The sequence below is a fragment of the Mirounga angustirostris genome, unplaced genomic scaffold (genome assembly GCF_029215605.1).
Source record: "Mirounga angustirostris isolate CCGP_5_RB_7025 unplaced genomic scaffold, mMirAng1.0.hap1 SCAF_10, whole genome shotgun sequence".
In the NCBI taxonomy this organism is placed as follows: Eukaryota; Metazoa; Chordata; class Mammalia; order Carnivora; family Phocidae; genus Mirounga; species Mirounga angustirostris.
In genome coordinates this window covers 110,543,939-110,559,413 of record NW_026991718.1, presented here as the reverse complement: position 1 = coordinate 110,559,413, position 15,475 = coordinate 110,543,939, and the positions used below count along the sequence as shown (strand labels likewise).

Genomic DNA, 15,475 nt, shown 5'->3' with positions numbered 1-15,475 from the left:
GCACGTGCCGGCACCGGCCTGAAACACCTCATGCCTCGGGCATCGGCTCCAACACCCTCTGCTCCAGGAATCTTCGGCTCTAACGTCAACCCCTTGCTTCCCTTCCTATCCTGTCCCTCTGGTTCAGCGGCTTCCACTACTCGTACCTCCCCAGGAATGACCTGGCTCTGTGACTGTTGATTTGTGGCACGTCCATCTCCCCCTGTAGGCTCCAGGAGGAACCCTAACAGCCTTGTTCAATGCAGCACCCCTAGTGCCCTGCGCAGGCCCGGCACACAGTAGGTTCTCAATGGATGTAGAAGAAACAGATGAGTGCCAACTATGTGTCCAACCTGGTGGGAGGCGCTGCGTGCAGGGGAGGGGGCAGTGTGAGCCCTGAGGCCGGCTAAGGCGACCGCATCCTCCCCGCCCCAGCGCCCACCCTCGTGCAGCACCCAGGCTCCCCAGCCACTCTCCTCCTCTGTGTTATTGACATTGGAACAGACTGAAGCATCACGTGAGCGTCGGGGCTCTGCTCTTCGGGCCGCTAGATAATTATCTGGGCCTTATTAAACCCTTAATTACCCAAACAGCTCATCAGGTTCCTGAATATAAGGACTTTCTCGTCCCAGGGTTAGGAGGCAGAGGTTAGTCATCTGCAGGACATCCCTGGGCTCAGCAAGGTAAGGACAGGCCCCATGCGTGGAACTCTCCCCAGATAGTGTCTTCTCCAGCCCTGTCATTTTTTTTTAAATTTTATTTATTTATTTTGAGAGAGAGAGAATGAGAGAGAACACATGAGAGGGGATAGGGTCAGAGGGCAAAGCAGACTCCCTGCCGAGCAGGGAGCCCGATGCGGGACTCGATCCAGGGACTCCAGGATCATGACCTGAGCCGAAGGCAGCCGCTTAACCAACTGAGCCACCCAGGCGCCCTAGCCCTGTCATTTTACAGATGAGAACACTGAGGCCAGAGAGGAGAAGGGACTTGCCTGAGATCACACAGCAAGTGAGTGGCAGGGTCAGGGCTTGGATCTATGTCCTGATCCCCGCCTGGTGGCCCCCACCTGGTAGGAAACCACTGAAATCTTCAGATGCTGCAGGACTTAGGCAAGATGGAGACAGAAGATCTGAGGGGTCTCCTTGGGCTCCAACTGAGGCTGAGGGAAGATCATGGAGGTCCTGCTTCGCAGGAGCTCAGAGCTAAGCTGGGGCAACCGGGACAGGGAGTCGGCATCTAGGCATTTGCCTGGCAGAGAGAGGGAGGAAGGGACTTCAGGTGGAGGAAAACGTGTGAGCAAAGGATGGGGTGGAGACAGCAGGAGACACTCATCTTGGGTGGGATGGATTAAGAATACAGTCAAGTTCAAACTGTGATCTTTGAGACTGGGGGTAGTTGGGGATTGAGAGAGGCTTCCTGGTAGAGGAGGCAAAGGCTGAAATTAGGACTTGAGGGATGAGCAGGCTGTGGATGGGGGGGGCATTCTAAGAAGGAGGAACAGCCTAGGCAAAGGACAAGCAAAGCCAGAAACAAAACCTGGCATTGACTGTCCCAGAAACACTCACACGACCCTGTTACTCCAAGCTGCTTATCCCCCGAGTAGCCTTTTTTTTTTTTTTTTAAAGATTTTCTTTATTTATTTGAGAGGGAGAAAGCATGCACGAGAGAGAGCACAAGTGGAAGAGAGGGACAGAGGGAGAGGGAGAAGCAGACACCCCACTGAGCAGAGAGTCCGATGAGGGACTCGATGTGAAACTCAATCCCAGGACCCTGGGATCATGACCCAAGCTGAAGGCAGGTGCTTAAATGCTTAACCGACTGAACCACCCAGGCATCCCCTACCAGAGTAGCCCTAATACCTGGCAATAGCTCTGGCCTGGGCATGGGGAGACTGAGGTGGTGCTGTCTTGGGGCTGGGAGATAGGGCTGCAGCCGGAGGTGACCTTCACCAAGCCCCTCCCAGCTCTGTCACCCTGGGACACTGAACTTCACAGTACCTCTGGGGATTTTCAAAGAGGCTTGGCATTGGGCATGCATGTATCCCACACATGCCCATGGCACATGAGTGTGTGTGTCTACAGAGGTCGAGGAAACACTAAAACGGATTATGTTTAAGCCCAAATAGATCTTTAAAAATTGAATGACAGAGAAAGAGCTCACACTTTCATTTAGCAAATATTGATTGTAGGCCTGAATGGTCTTCCTGGCTTTTTAAAAGCTAGCTGCTTCTCATCCTTCAGATCTCAGCCTAAATATCTCCTTCTCAGAGGGTCCTTCTCTGACCACCCCAGCCCTCATGCCCCGGGTGAGCATGCAGGCCCGTGTGTGCATGCAGGCGTGCACGCGCACGCACACACACACACACGCATGCACACACTCTATCCCATTTTATTGCTTCTCTTTAAGATTCAGGAGGAGCAGGACCATCTCTGCCATGTGTACCTTGTGGCCTGGTCTGCCTGGCACATAGTAGGCACTCAGTAAATGTGAGGCGAATGAATGAATGAAAGTATGGGCTCTGGTTGGGGAGGCAGCCCCGGTAGGCACCCATCTCTGTTTGTGGGTGCGTGGAGCCCCCAGTGGCCAAGCCTGCTGTTAGCAGGAGTCCAGCTGGAACTCCCCCTCTCTGGGTGACACAGGCCAGGTCCCGTGGTCCCTCCTTAATTCTTTTCAGCCGCAGCTCAAACCTGAAATAAACCCTTGGCCTCTGCTCAGGAGAATTTCAGCTCTCGGTAAGTAAGAAGGAGGGATTTCTGGGGGTCCAGTTGGGGTGAGGCTTTTCTGGAAACCTTGAAGGGCCCGGGGAGGTCCTTATTCAGTTCTCTACTCACTGTCTATGAGATCTTGGTGTGCCTCAGTTTCCCTTCTGGTGTGATAATATCTCAAGGGGCCTTAAGGAGCTGTGAGTTGAGATTTCTGGAAGTGAGACTGAGCTGGAGGAGGTGGGGGATGCCATTGGCTGTAATGTCAGGGTGGGGGGAGCAGAGGGCTCCCCCATTCCCAGTCCCCTCTGCGGCCCCAGCATTGCCTGGCGCTGAGCTGCCCTTGAACTTATGAAAAACAGCAGCTGAACCTCCCACCAACCCCATAATGCTGGCTGGTCAGAACCCATCATGCTCACAGATGGGGAAACTGAGGCTTAGAAAAGGGAAGTGACCTTCCTGGGGTGCCCCCAAAGTCCTGTGTTTAATCTGGACACTCTTCGACCCCTCTGGAAGTCAGTAATGAGGTTTGCTGAACTGACTGGAGTTCAAAGGCTCCCAGTCCCCCAAGACCATCCAGGGTGCCTGTTCTCTTCTGGAGCATGGGAGGTCCCCAGAGGACCCAGGGCCTAGGGGGGCTGCGCCCAATTCTGGCCCCATGGCACAGGTGGAGCCATGCTGCGGATCCTGTTTCTGGCACTCTGCGGCCTGCTGACCCACACCCGAGCTGACCCCGGGGCACTGCTGCGGCTGGGCATGGACATCATGAACCACGGTGAGCTGGTGGGCTCGGGCACGGGGCTGGGGGCAGGTGGTAGGTGGTGACCGCTCCTGTTTGCATGGCTTTGAGCATCCCATGATCCTCAAAATAAAGTTAGCAGCAATGATATTATTCCTCCGTTTTACAGAGGAGGAAACTGAGGCCCAGAGAAAATAGGGTGACTTGTCCAAGGTCCCTCCACAAGTTGGAGGCAGAGCTGGAAACCCTGCTTTCCCGGAGCCTCTCCTGGCCCTGATAGCAGGCCTGGGGGCCATAAGCGGGTTGTGAGGAAGACAGACCGGAGCCAAATTCCAGCTCTGCTAACAATTTGCTGTGTGACCTTGGGCAGGGACTTACTGCTCTGTGTTACAGTCCGCTCATCTGTCAATGTAAAATGTAAAGAAATGTGAAATAGGGCGACCAGTCCTTACCATGAAATGTGAGATTACAATCTCCTGGAGGGCCTTTGGTAAAAGTTATTTGCCACCTCCTAGCTCCACGACTTTAGGGGAAATGAAGTCACGTGCTGGTGCAAAGGGCTGATGACAGTTCCTCGGGGTTGGTATTTGTCCCCTCTCTGGGAATCGGCCTTTGACCATTGTGCAGGTGTTTCTGGCACGGTGCCATTCAGGGGTGGGGGCCTCCAGGCCCAGGGAACCAGCGGCATCTGCATCTTCAACAAGCTCTCAGAGCTCCCTAGTCATGCAGCTTTGAGAGTGGCTGGGCCACAGGATAAAGTCAGCACTCTAGCTTGGGGTTCGGACCCCCATGATTTGCCCCCTGCAAACTGCTCCATCCCTGTCATGTCCCTCCCCACCCTCCAGCCCTGCTGAATTTCTCACTCTTGACTCTCCATGTAGCCTTCTTCCCTGCTTCTCCACTTTTGCATTTTTCGTGGACTAGCCTTCTTTACATCTTTGCTTCCTGGTGAAAGTTCCTATCCCTCCTTCAAGGACCAACTGATATGCCGCCTCCTGCTGGAAGCCTTCCCTAGCTCTTCTCTTCCTGGCCCAAACCCCTCCTGTGGTTCCTCCAGCTGTCTGCGTATTATGGCTCTTGTCACTTGTTACTGTCAGTGCTGGTGACTGTCTCCCCCATGAGGCTGGAGGAGGGCAGGGGCCAGACGTGACTCCTCTCTGGGTCCCTGGCTCACCCAGCCCAGGGTGGGGCGCAGGGACTATGGGCACAGGGTGGTGCCACTTGTGAGTGGCCTGTGCCTGGGATGCCTGAGAGGTGGCCCTGGGCAGGAAAGTAGTGGGGGGCCCAGCTAAGTATCTCTCTGGACACCACCACCCCCCTTCCAGAGGTGCAGAACGCCATGGATGAGAGCCACATCCTGGAAGAGATGGCAGCTGAGGCGGGCAAGAATCGGCCGGGGGTGAAACCCATCAAGGGCATCACCAAGTGAGCAGGGGAGGGGCCTCAGGGGTGGCGGGGCAGAGGGTGGTGGGGAATGCTGTGACCAGGACCTGAGAGGGCACGAGGGAGAGCTGGGGCAGGGCCTGGGGTCTCTTCCTGGCTTTGCTCTATGACCTCGGGTAGGTCACTGCTCCTGCCTGGACCTCACTCATCCACTGGAGACAATTGCTGAGTCTCATGAGCAGGGTCACTGGGTGGAGGAAGTGAGGTTGAGAAGTCAAACTCCAACTCCCGGCATGCAGCAGGGGCTCACTGAATGCACGCGAAAAGTTCTCAAATGCCAGAGGCAGAAAGGTATCAGCCACCATCTAACGACGAGGCAAATTGGTTCCATTGCAAGTGCCCTATGGGCTTGATTGGTGGGGGCTGCCTGGAAGGATGTTCTGGGGAGGGTGGGCTCTGAGCACTCTGCACTGAGCGGAAAATAGACTGTGGTCAATTAGCAATACCTGCCGAGAGCTCAGGTCAGCAATGGGTAGGGGGTTGTTCGATATGCCACATCTCTGTTATCCTGGATCTCGACCGGTGGTTCTCAACCATGGGTGATTTTGCCTCCAAGGGACATTTGGCAATGTCTGGAAACATTTTTGGTTATCACAGCTTGCTGGAGTGGGTGGACCGAGATGCATCTTGTGCCTCTGGTGGGTAAAGGCCAGGGATGCTGCTAAACATCCTACGAGACACAGGACCGCCCCCCCCCCCCCCAACAAAGATTATTCTGCCCAAAATGTCAACAGTGGCACCGTTAACAAACCCTGATCTAAGCAAACCTCCCCATTCTGCCAGTGGGGAAACTGAAGCCCCCAGAGGGGAAGGGTGCAGCCCAAGATCACACAGCCAAGTGTCCCAACTCACACATGACAAGTACTTCTGTGTACAAACTGATTTGTGTTCAGCCTTTGCATTTCACAATGGCCCCATGAGACAGGCTTATCCCTGTGGCATGGGATGGGGGATTTACCCAAGAGTTCCCAGCAAGGTGGTGGAGGAATGGATTAAGGGCGCCTGGGTCTCAACTGTCCGGTTCTCATTGCTGTGGATGTCTGTCCCCTCCCAGTCTGAAAGTGAAGGATGTGCAGCTGCCTGTCATCACATTGAACTTCATCCCTGGGGTGGGCATTTTCCAATGTGTGTCCACCGGCATGACCATCACTGGCAAGAGGTGAGTATGGCAGAGGAGGGGAGGGAGGGAGGAGGATGACCTTGTCTTACTCTTACGTGTCATTTATTGAGTACCCACTGTGAACCACCTGGGTGCTGTGCTCTGAGATGGTGCATATTTGATTCCTACATTTGGTGGGAACCAGACCTGAGCACAGACGATCACAGACTGAGTGATTAGCCTAGGACAGAGGAAGCCCAACAGTGTGAGGGCAATCAGAAGAGGCTCTGGGGAGGTAATGATGCTGAGAAGGGTTTTAAAGGATGTGTAGGAGTTCCCCAAAGCAAGAGGGAACAGGAAAGACTGGTTTTGGGACCTTGGGCAGGTCCCATCCTCTTTTCTGTCCTGTGGGGGCGGTGCCTCACCCTTTCCTCCTCCCTGAGCTGCTGAGACTGAGAGCACAGAGGAGCCAGGGATAGTGGCCACAGGGGCCAAGATGCCCATGATGCCTGCTTACCCGCCCCTCCAGCTTCATGGGTGGGAACATGGAGATCATCGTGGCTCTGAACATCACAGCCACCAACCGGCTTCTGCAGGATGAGGAAACGGGCCTCCCCATGTTTAAGAGCGAGGGCTGTGAGATCATCCTGGTCAGCGTGAAGACCAACCTGCCCAGCAAGTGAGGGGCTCTATGGCTGGGGAGGTGGGTGGGGTCCACATTGCCACCCCTGCCCAGCATCCCACACCCTGAGCCCTTGCATTTCCTTTGTCGTGTCCCTGTATGTCCTATGCCTACCTGCCTGCCATCTGTGCCCTGTCGCCATCCTCTGTGTCCAGCATGCTGCCTAAGGTTGTCAACAAGTTCCTGGACAGCACCCTGCACAAAGTTCTTCCGAGCCTGGTGAGTGCCCAGAGCAAACCTCCACCCGCATCTGCATCCGTGGCAGTGCTCAGACCAGGGCTGGCAAGAGCGTTTTCTCTCGGGTGTGACCCTGACTGACTGACCCCACAGCTGAGGAGGACTCCAAGGCTGTGGCTGGCTCAGGAGGAGAAAGTGCCTTGATCATCTAGTGATGTCTGCCATGAGCACAGAAGGAGGAATGATTACCATTTGCTGGGGAACGAGTCCCTGCTGATTTTGCAGGCTGTGGTCAGCAGCTCTGGATTCTAGTCCAGGTCCTGCCACTGACTTTCTGTGTGACTTGTGGCCTCGGTTTCCTCTCCAGTCCCTCTCCCTCCAGGGCTTTTGGGTCTCCCCATGGAGTACCATTCAGCTGTGAGGAGTGAGACCCTCCATGCAGCGGCCCCTCAGCCCAGCACCTTCTCTGCTTCCAGATGTGTCCAGCCATCGACGCGGTCCTGGTGTATGTGAACAGGAAGTGGGCCAATCTGAATGGTGAGTGGCCCCAGCCATGCCTCGCTCCCACATAGGACATCAGGATGGCTGGGTTTGGAAGCCTCCACTCCCCATTCAAGCACCTGCTCCAAGCCCAGCCTTGGGACTGAGGAGGTCTAAGGTTGCGGTGTCTGTCCAGCCCCCGACTGTCCAGATGGGAAACCTGAGGCTCTGAGGGACTCTGGGTTTTTGTCTTAGTCCTCCATCCAATGTTCTATACGTGACCTCCAGACTCCAAGGACAGCAGCCTTGGTGGGCTCGTCTAGAAACCTTGCACCCTGAATAGTAATCCTATAGTGATGACACCTGACTCTTCCCTTTGTCAAGGGGATCTACTGCCTCTGTGATCTCGGGGTTCATAGGGTTCCCTAGTGGGGTGAGAGGAAAACCCAATGGCTGGGAATGAAGAAAACTGGCTCATGTGCTCAGCAGCGTGGCCTGGTTCACTTTACTCCTCTGAGCCTCAGTCTGTGCATCTGTAAAACAGAGCCAAGAATCCTGATCGCGCCAGTCTATTGTGGGAACTGAGCCACAACACCTCTCAGGAAACTCTCGAGCTCTGTGCCTGTAGAGTGATGTGAGGGAGTGGGATTTCCAGGCCAGCCAGTGCTGCCTCCATTCTACAGATGAAATTACTGAGGCCCAGAGAGGCTAAGCAACTTGCCTTGGGTCACACAGAGGGCCAGGTTTCCTGGCACCCCGGCCAGCTCAGGTAGCAGGTGGCTGGGGCCAGCATCTATGACCTGCCCCCAGTTGGCGGCTCTCTGAATAGAACCCCCTCTTGCACAGCCCCCATGCCCGTGGGTCAGATGGGCACAGTCAAATATGTCCTGACGTCCATACCGACCACCACGGCCAGCTACATCCAAGTGGACTTCGGTGTAAGTGCCAGGGGGCCACCAGGGGACTGGGGTTCTCACGAGCCTGCTTCTGCCAGGGAGGTGGCTGGACTGGAGTGCGGAGGGTGGGAGGGTCCCTCAGGCCCTGGCAGACCAAGCCCACCATGAGAGTGTTTCCTGACACTGAAGCTTTCTTTCTCTTTCTGCTCTCAATATGAACCCTGAGTCCTAAGCTGACTTCCAGGACCGCTGACCCCACACTCACACCTTCGCCAAGGTTGTCTGCTTCTCCCAATGAGTGGCTCACCCAGTTGTACCGATGGGAACACTGGGGCCTGGGGGGAGGCAGGACTTGGCTAGGGTCTCACTGTGAGTTTGTGGTGGAGTTGGGTCCTCAGCCAGGTCTTCAGAACTCCAGGTGACAGGTGAGATGCCTCTTCCAGGAATGGGAAGAAAAATCCCACAACATCATCTCCCTGGGAAGTCTTCCTCCAGTGTGGATCTTTCAGGCCCTGCATTGTTTGCCACTTACCTCCTTCTGAGAATAAACAGAACGCTGAGCTGCTCCAACTCTCAGTCAGATTAACTGGGGTTACCCATGGCTCAGTGACTGATTCCCTTATCCTCACGGACCTCAGTTTACCCATCTATACACTGGGAGGATAGCCTGCTCTTGGCTCTACCATCGAGTGACTTGCTGAGTTGGGAGCTGGTTTTGAGCGCCACTTAGTTTGGAGGACAGAGTCTTGTCTCCAGCCGTGGCTGAGCTCACGGCCAAGGCTGAGCATCTCTCTCCCCGCTGTCCCAAGCCTACGGTGCAGCAGCGAGAGGGCAACACCATCCAGCTTGCTGATGCTGGGGAGGCCTTCGAGTTCCCTGAGGGCTATGCTGAAGGCTCCTCACAGCTGCTGCTCTCGGCCGCCTTCCTCACCGCAGAGCTGGCCCTTCTGCAGAAGTCCTTCGATGTGAATGTCCGTGATATGAAGGTGAGCTGCCCTGTAATGACAGTCCCTGCTTGGTGTGTCTGTTCTGAGAATTATCCTGGGGCTGTGGACAGCACCAAGACTGGAGATGCTGGGACTGATTTGGGTTTCTATCATCAGTTTGCCCCAGCACTCACCATCTCTCTGTCCATGTAACCACCATCTACTCATCCATCCATCCAACTGTCCATGCAACCAGGTATTTATCCATCAACCTACAAATCTCATGCACTGGCCATCCATCCACCCTTTTTTATCCAGTCATCAGCCACTTGTCTGTCCATCTCGCTATCATGTATTCATGCCCTTGACTCTATCCTTCCAGCTACCATCCATCCACCCTTCATATTATCCACACCTAGAACAGGGTCTGGTACTACTGAATAAGTGAGTATATACATCCATCCTTCACCACCCAAACACCCATCTACCCACTCAACTCTCCATTATCCATCCTCCTACTCATCTCTCCATTCATCCATCCTTCCATCCATCACCACGGATCCATCCATTCATCCTCCTATCCATGCACCCACCATCCATCCATGTACCTTCTCATCCATCCTCCCACCTATCAATCCATTATTTATCCACTTTCCCATTCATTTATCAGACCATTCCATATCTTCTTACCCAGCCATCCTCCCTTCCATCATTCCTTTCATCCCTCCACCCACCCCATCCACCTGCCCATCTGTTATTCATTCTCTTACATAAGTGCTCATCCATCCATCCATGCATCCATTCAGCACTCATTTGTTGATCCATTTCCCCAGTCATCTATCCACCCACAAATCCATCCACCCACCTTCCTCTCACCCATCACATCCATCCATTCTCCCATCTGCCTGCCACTTTTTCATCCAATATTTTCTCAGCGTCTGACCTTATGCTAAGAGCCGTGGACATTGGGTCATGTAAGCCACAGTCTGGGCTACCCAGGAGCTCCTTATCTACTTAATCACAGTGGTAATATTATGTTGGAGGGAACCTCAGAGGGCTTACCTTATAGAGTCAGAGGAGGTGTCTGTTAGGAAGGGCAGGGGAAGGCTTCAGTAATCCTAACCTTGCTTTTATTTTGTAGATTGGTCAGCTGCCCCCACAAACCACGAAGACACTGGCTGGCTTCATCCCTAAAGTGAGTGCCCTAACTGCCCATGATCCCCATATCTCCCCTGCCCTGTTCTCCAGTTGAAGGGACAAGGGATTTGGGAGGCAGCTTTTCAAGGTCACATTTTCCTTGTCTGATGTGGAATATCCCAACTTCTCCATAAAGTACTCTTTGGGTCCAGCATAGAAACAGCTCAGCTTTTGTGAGTTGTACTTCCTATGTCCAATAAGAAAGAGCAGACTGCTTGTTTTGTTTCTTTTATTTCCTGATAGACACATCCCTGCCCTTGCATGTCATGTTTCCTGTGTCCAAGGGACCTATTTCATGATGGACTCCTGGTTTCAGCTGAAGCCACCCATCTGAGGGTGGGCCCTGAGGGGAATGTCCTGGTTTCTGTAGGTAGCTAAGGCCTATCCCAAGCCGAAGCCCTTGGTGACCCAGATCAGGATAAACAAGCCCCCCAAGGTCACCATGAAGACAGGCAATAGCCTGCTGCATCTCCATGGCACCCTGGAGATGTTTGCTGCTCAGCGGCGGGGCAAGGCTCCTGTATCCCTCTTTCTCCTGGAAAGTGTGAGTAGAATCTGTTTCCTATTTAAGCCCCACCTTATGGATATTCAAGGCTGGAGTGTAGGATTTTAGTTGATAGCCAAGTAATGGATTGAAAAATCCTTAATTAATCCCAATTATGTGGTCCTAACGTCCTGGGAGCTGTCACCTGATGTCTGATCCTTGGCTCTGCCACTGAACCTTTGAACGGCTAGAAAGATCAACAAACTGAGGGTCAATAGTTGACTCCTTCCTTTCTCTCTCCTCCCTCCCTCCCTTTCTTCTTCCCTCCTTCTCTACCTCCTTTCCTTCCTCCAACAGTCATTAGCATATACAAAGGCTGAGAAGGGCTCACCCAGGAGAATATGGGAGCCTAGAAAGATCTCAAATCTAGGTGAGGAAATCACAGAGGACTTCCCAGAGGAGGTGATGCCTGAGCTATGTTTTGAAGGTTGAGCAGGACTGGCCAGAGAAAGGGTTGATGCTGGTGATAGGGGGCATTCCAGGTAGAGATAACAGGATGTGCAAAGGCTGGAGCAATAACGTGGTGTGTGCAAGGACCTACAAATGTGCCAGACATTTTTGAGAGTCTGGTCCTGGGGCAGGTACAGAGATGCTGAGGAACCTGGGCTGGGGGCATGGGGAGACTACTAGATTCAGTTCCCAAAGGTGGAATGGGCAGAGAGGAAGACCCCTGCTTTGCTATGGCAATAGTGCTGGGAAGGTGGTGGAGCCCCTGGTTTTACAAGCCCTTATGGGGCACCCACTGTCTTTTCCCTGCTTTTGTCCCCATCTGCCACCTGCCAGCACTTCAACCTGAAAATCCAGTACTCAGTTCATGAGAATCGTCTGCAAATGGTCACCTCTCTGGACAGGTAGGAGTCTGATGCCCATGCTGGTGTCCCTGTTCCCGACATGGGCATTACCAACAGCACTTGGTTTTCTGCTTCAGGGTCTCCCTCTGATCCATCCAGCATGGCCCACACTGCCAGACTGTTCTGGTCACTATCCCTTTTCTAGAATCCTCAATAGCTCCCCATTATCTGCATGATCTTTTCTCAAATCTTAGCCTGGCATTCAGGGCCCTTCTCAAATTCTCCTGCTCCTGCTCTTCCACTAGGCTCTTGCACAGTGAGTCTGATCATGGGACCATGTCCCCTTTTCCATTAATAAGCTTTTGTCCATGTCATCCAAATGCCACCTGCCACCCAGCACCCACCTCAAATGCCACCTTCTCCTGGAACCCTGTCCTTCTACTAATAACAGCTAACATTTATAGAGCTCTGTCTATGTGAGGCACTGGCTCCATACATTATACTCATTATCCTACTTCAATATCGTACTTTTCCTCATTACCTTTTATGTTTGTCTTAATCTCTGATCTGACTTGTATTAGGCCAGGATTCTTTCAGTGCCAGAGACAATTCCAACTTAACTGGCTTAAGCCCAAAAGGGAATCTTTGGGCTCACATAATTGAAAACTCTAGGGGTAGATCTTAATTTCAAGCATGGCTGGATCTTGGCACAAAATCCTCAGGATCTCCCTCCTCCCTTGGTCTTCGCTGTCCATTTTGTTGGTTAAATTCTCAGGCAGCCTGTCCCTAGGTGGTGGCAAAGTGACCCCAACCCCCTCTTGTCCAATAGTTATCAATTATCAAGGCCACTTCTCATTGGTTTAGCATGGATCACATGACCAATTTGACACTGGTCCCTGATGCCAGAGATAGAACGTTCTGACTGGCCATGTCTGGGTCATGTGCTCACCCTGGGACTCTGTATGCCTTGGAATGAGAGTGGAAAATGGGAGGTCTGCTACTGAATAGAGAATAAAACTTGGGAAGATAAAGCCACCAGATGACCATCACATGGCCTGTTTTGGTGCCATCATGTATTAATGCTTACTGGAGGCTGTGCAGGGGAGGGGGTCACGTGAAGGGTCCTAATCCTGGGTCCTGCAAGGATTTGGGGCTGACTCGTTGGGCAGCAAACCTCTGCATGCCTGGCCTTGGGCAGGAGCATAGACATGGCTGGGGGTCCCAGAGGGAAGAGTCAGAACCAATGAGAAGAGGGAGTGGTTTGAGCTGTAGGAAACAAAATGGGCTGTAATGAAAGGTGAGGAGTGCCCCATCATAGGGTAGCATCCAAGCAGGGACTTAAGAGCACCTGAAGGCTGTGTAGGGACTTCTGCATCAGGGAGGGTTTGTAGGTGTTTGAGATCCCCTTTATCCATGGCCAGGGACAGTGACCCTGACTGCCCTGCCCACACCTTGTCCCCCGCACCCCGACCCCATGCAGATTACTGAGCCTGTCACGGGAGTCCTCATCGATTGGTGCTTTCAACGTAAGTGTCTCCAGTGCTTCTTTCTGGTCTGGTTTGAGGGCAAGACTGTGCCTATTCTCCCTTGACACTGCAGGGATGGCCCCTGAAATGGAGGCAGAGGGAAGAGAGCGTCTTAACTGTGGGGCTTGGGGCAGCTGACTTGCTGTGTGACCTTGGGAAAGTCACTTAGCGTCTCTGAGTCCACCTCCTTTTCTGGATAGAATCTGGACATCTCCCTGGATTGATTTTAATAACACTGTCGTGCGTAGCAGCAGCCTGGGCTGGCTTGGTTGACGCAGCTGTCTTTTTTACTAGTCTCTGTAGCTTTAAGGCCTAGGACAGAACCTGACCAGTGGGCACCAATAATAATAATAACAATAGTAGCACTTCCTGAGCACTTACGCTGTGCTCTGTGCTTTACCCAAACTCACTGAATCCCTGTGCATATGTGCTATCATATTTTACTTTCACAGATGGGGAAACTGAGGTACAGAGAGGTAGTGAATGAAAGACTGATCAAAACCACTGAGCTTCCTGTAGGAGCAAAATGGGGTCCACAGGTCACCTGTGTCCTGAATTCCTCCGTGCCTGCCCCATGACCCAAGGCCCACACGTCACTCAACAGGAACTAAGTGGAGGTATAAGGCATCAGCCTACAGTCAGACAGGGTCCTGCCCAGTTTTGCTGCTAGGTGGACAATTTGATGTCTCTAATATTCATTCTTGTGGTCCCCAGACCCAGTTGAAGTGAGGGCTGCCAAAATCTGTTGAATTGAGTTGAATTGAATGATGGGATGTGGGTATTCTCTCCTTCTCTCTTAACCCCAGGAGAAGAAGTTGACTGGCTTCATCACTGATTATCTCCAAGAAGCGTACCTCCCAGTCATCAATGGTGAGGGCTCCAGGGGGCTTTGATTTTGCTGGTGTCAACACGGACTATAAGCAGGAGGGGATGCCACCTGGGTGGTCTCAGAGCCCCTTCACCGGTCCCAGATAAGGGAGGCTAAGACGGAGTGGATAGCTATTGCCAGGTCTTTGAAGCTAATGTAGTCTTAATGTCACCTGCCTGGGGACAAAGGCCCCTTGCACAGTTTGGGACCCTTGGCCCTTGAGCCCACACCATGAGTCAGATCTTGATCCAGACCTGGGATGTGAACACATGGTGATCAGGCTTATGTTCTCTATGCCCGTGCTGGCTGGCAGACGTCGTGAGCCAGTCGCTGTGCTATTTCCCACTGCTCTGCTCCAGGCGGCCAAGGAGGGGCTGTAAGGAGGAATCAATCAACTGCAGGGCAGTCAGCTAAAATGACTCTTACTGTGTTTCTCAGATGCACTCCAAGTCGGGCTCCCACTTCCAGACTTTCTGGACATGGATTACAACCTGGCAGAGCTGGGCATAGTAGAGGTGAGGAAAGGAGCTAAGGAAAGTCATGTCAGTCAATACTTTTGGCCAATGAGTGATGAGCAAAAGCCTGCCTCTCTCAGCCTGGAGGGAGGAGGCTTGAGGAGGGCAGCGGCCATCAGTACAATCCTGTCGCTCTCTTGAGCAAGGCCCTGCCCCTCAGAACGTGGGCCTCCTTTGGCCAGGGGCTCCCCAGGAGGAAACTTGAATCCTGCTACTTTCCTTCTTTGGCATCTCGGGCAACTTACTTTACCTTTTTCTGTGGCTTAAAATAGGGATGATAATATGAGTGTATCCACCTCAGAGAGCTATTGAGATAATTCACCTAAAGGCATACGGTTAGTGTGTAATAAATATTAGCTTTACATTACATGCCAAGTATTGTGCTGAGAGCATTAAATGTACTTTTTTCTCATTTGATCTCTCCACTCTGGGAGGTAGGGACGCTGTTCCCACTTGACCACTGAGAAAACGGACACTTAGAGACGCAAAGGGCCACAGGCAGGTCTAGTTTATCCTCTGCTCCTACACACCACCCTGGCTTCCATTTCCTGGCCACTGGCCTGAACCATCCTGTACGATGTTCCCTCATCCCTACCTGGCCCTTTGCTTCCTTCCAGAATGCCCTGGTGCTGGACTTGAAGTTGAAATGACCAGGGCAGGATTGGCCTTCTGGCTGCCCGCACGCCACCACCCACCTGCGCCCTCTGGAGGAGCCCCCAACTGGAGCCGGTGGGCCAGGCCCCCCTACCACGACTGGCCACCTCCTCTGACAAGGAGTGAGCCGGGCAGGCCTGGGCCGGGCCTTGACAATAAACAGGAGAAAGATCCTCACGAACATCTGATGGTTCGATGTCTTTATTTGTAGTAAATTGACGTCTGCCTTTTCTTCCCCTTCAGTGGGTTTTAGAGTA

The 15,475-nt window shown here is 53.0% G+C and overlaps 1 protein-coding gene across 1 annotated transcript; it reads left to right on the top strand.

Annotated features, from left to right (window-relative positions):
• Window positions 1-3,356: 3,356 nt before the first annotated feature.
• On the top strand, window positions 3,357-15,214 carry BPIFB6 (BPI fold containing family B member 6). Its single transcript, XM_045886236.2, has 15 exons — window positions 3,357-3,456; window positions 4,746-4,845; window positions 5,918-6,022; window positions 6,492-6,641; window positions 6,800-6,863; window positions 7,298-7,358; window positions 8,148-8,239; window positions 9,007-9,183; window positions 10,265-10,318; window positions 10,691-10,864; window positions 11,648-11,715; window positions 13,136-13,181; window positions 13,988-14,051; window positions 14,488-14,564; window positions 15,182-15,214. Exons 1-15 carry the CDS (start codon window positions 3,357-3,359, stop codon window positions 15,212-15,214), a joined length of 1,365 nt encoding a protein of 454 aa, XP_045742192.2.
• Window positions 15,215-15,475: the final 261 nt, after the last annotated feature.

Excerpts from the sequence above, each read along its gene's own strand:
- BPIFB6 (XM_045886236.2), top strand. The coding sequence starts at position 3,357 with ATGCTGCGGATCCTGTTTCTGGCACTCTGCGGCCTGCTGACCCACACC. Across the intron at positions 6,023-6,491 it reads ATGACCATCACTGGCAAGAG|CTTCATGGGTGGGAACATGG; the intron begins GTGAGTATGGCA and ends CCGCCCCTCCAG. Across the intron at positions 10,865-11,647 it reads CCCTCTTTCTCCTGGAAAGT|CACTTCAACCTGAAAATCCA; the intron begins GTGAGTAGAATC and ends GCCACCTGCCAG.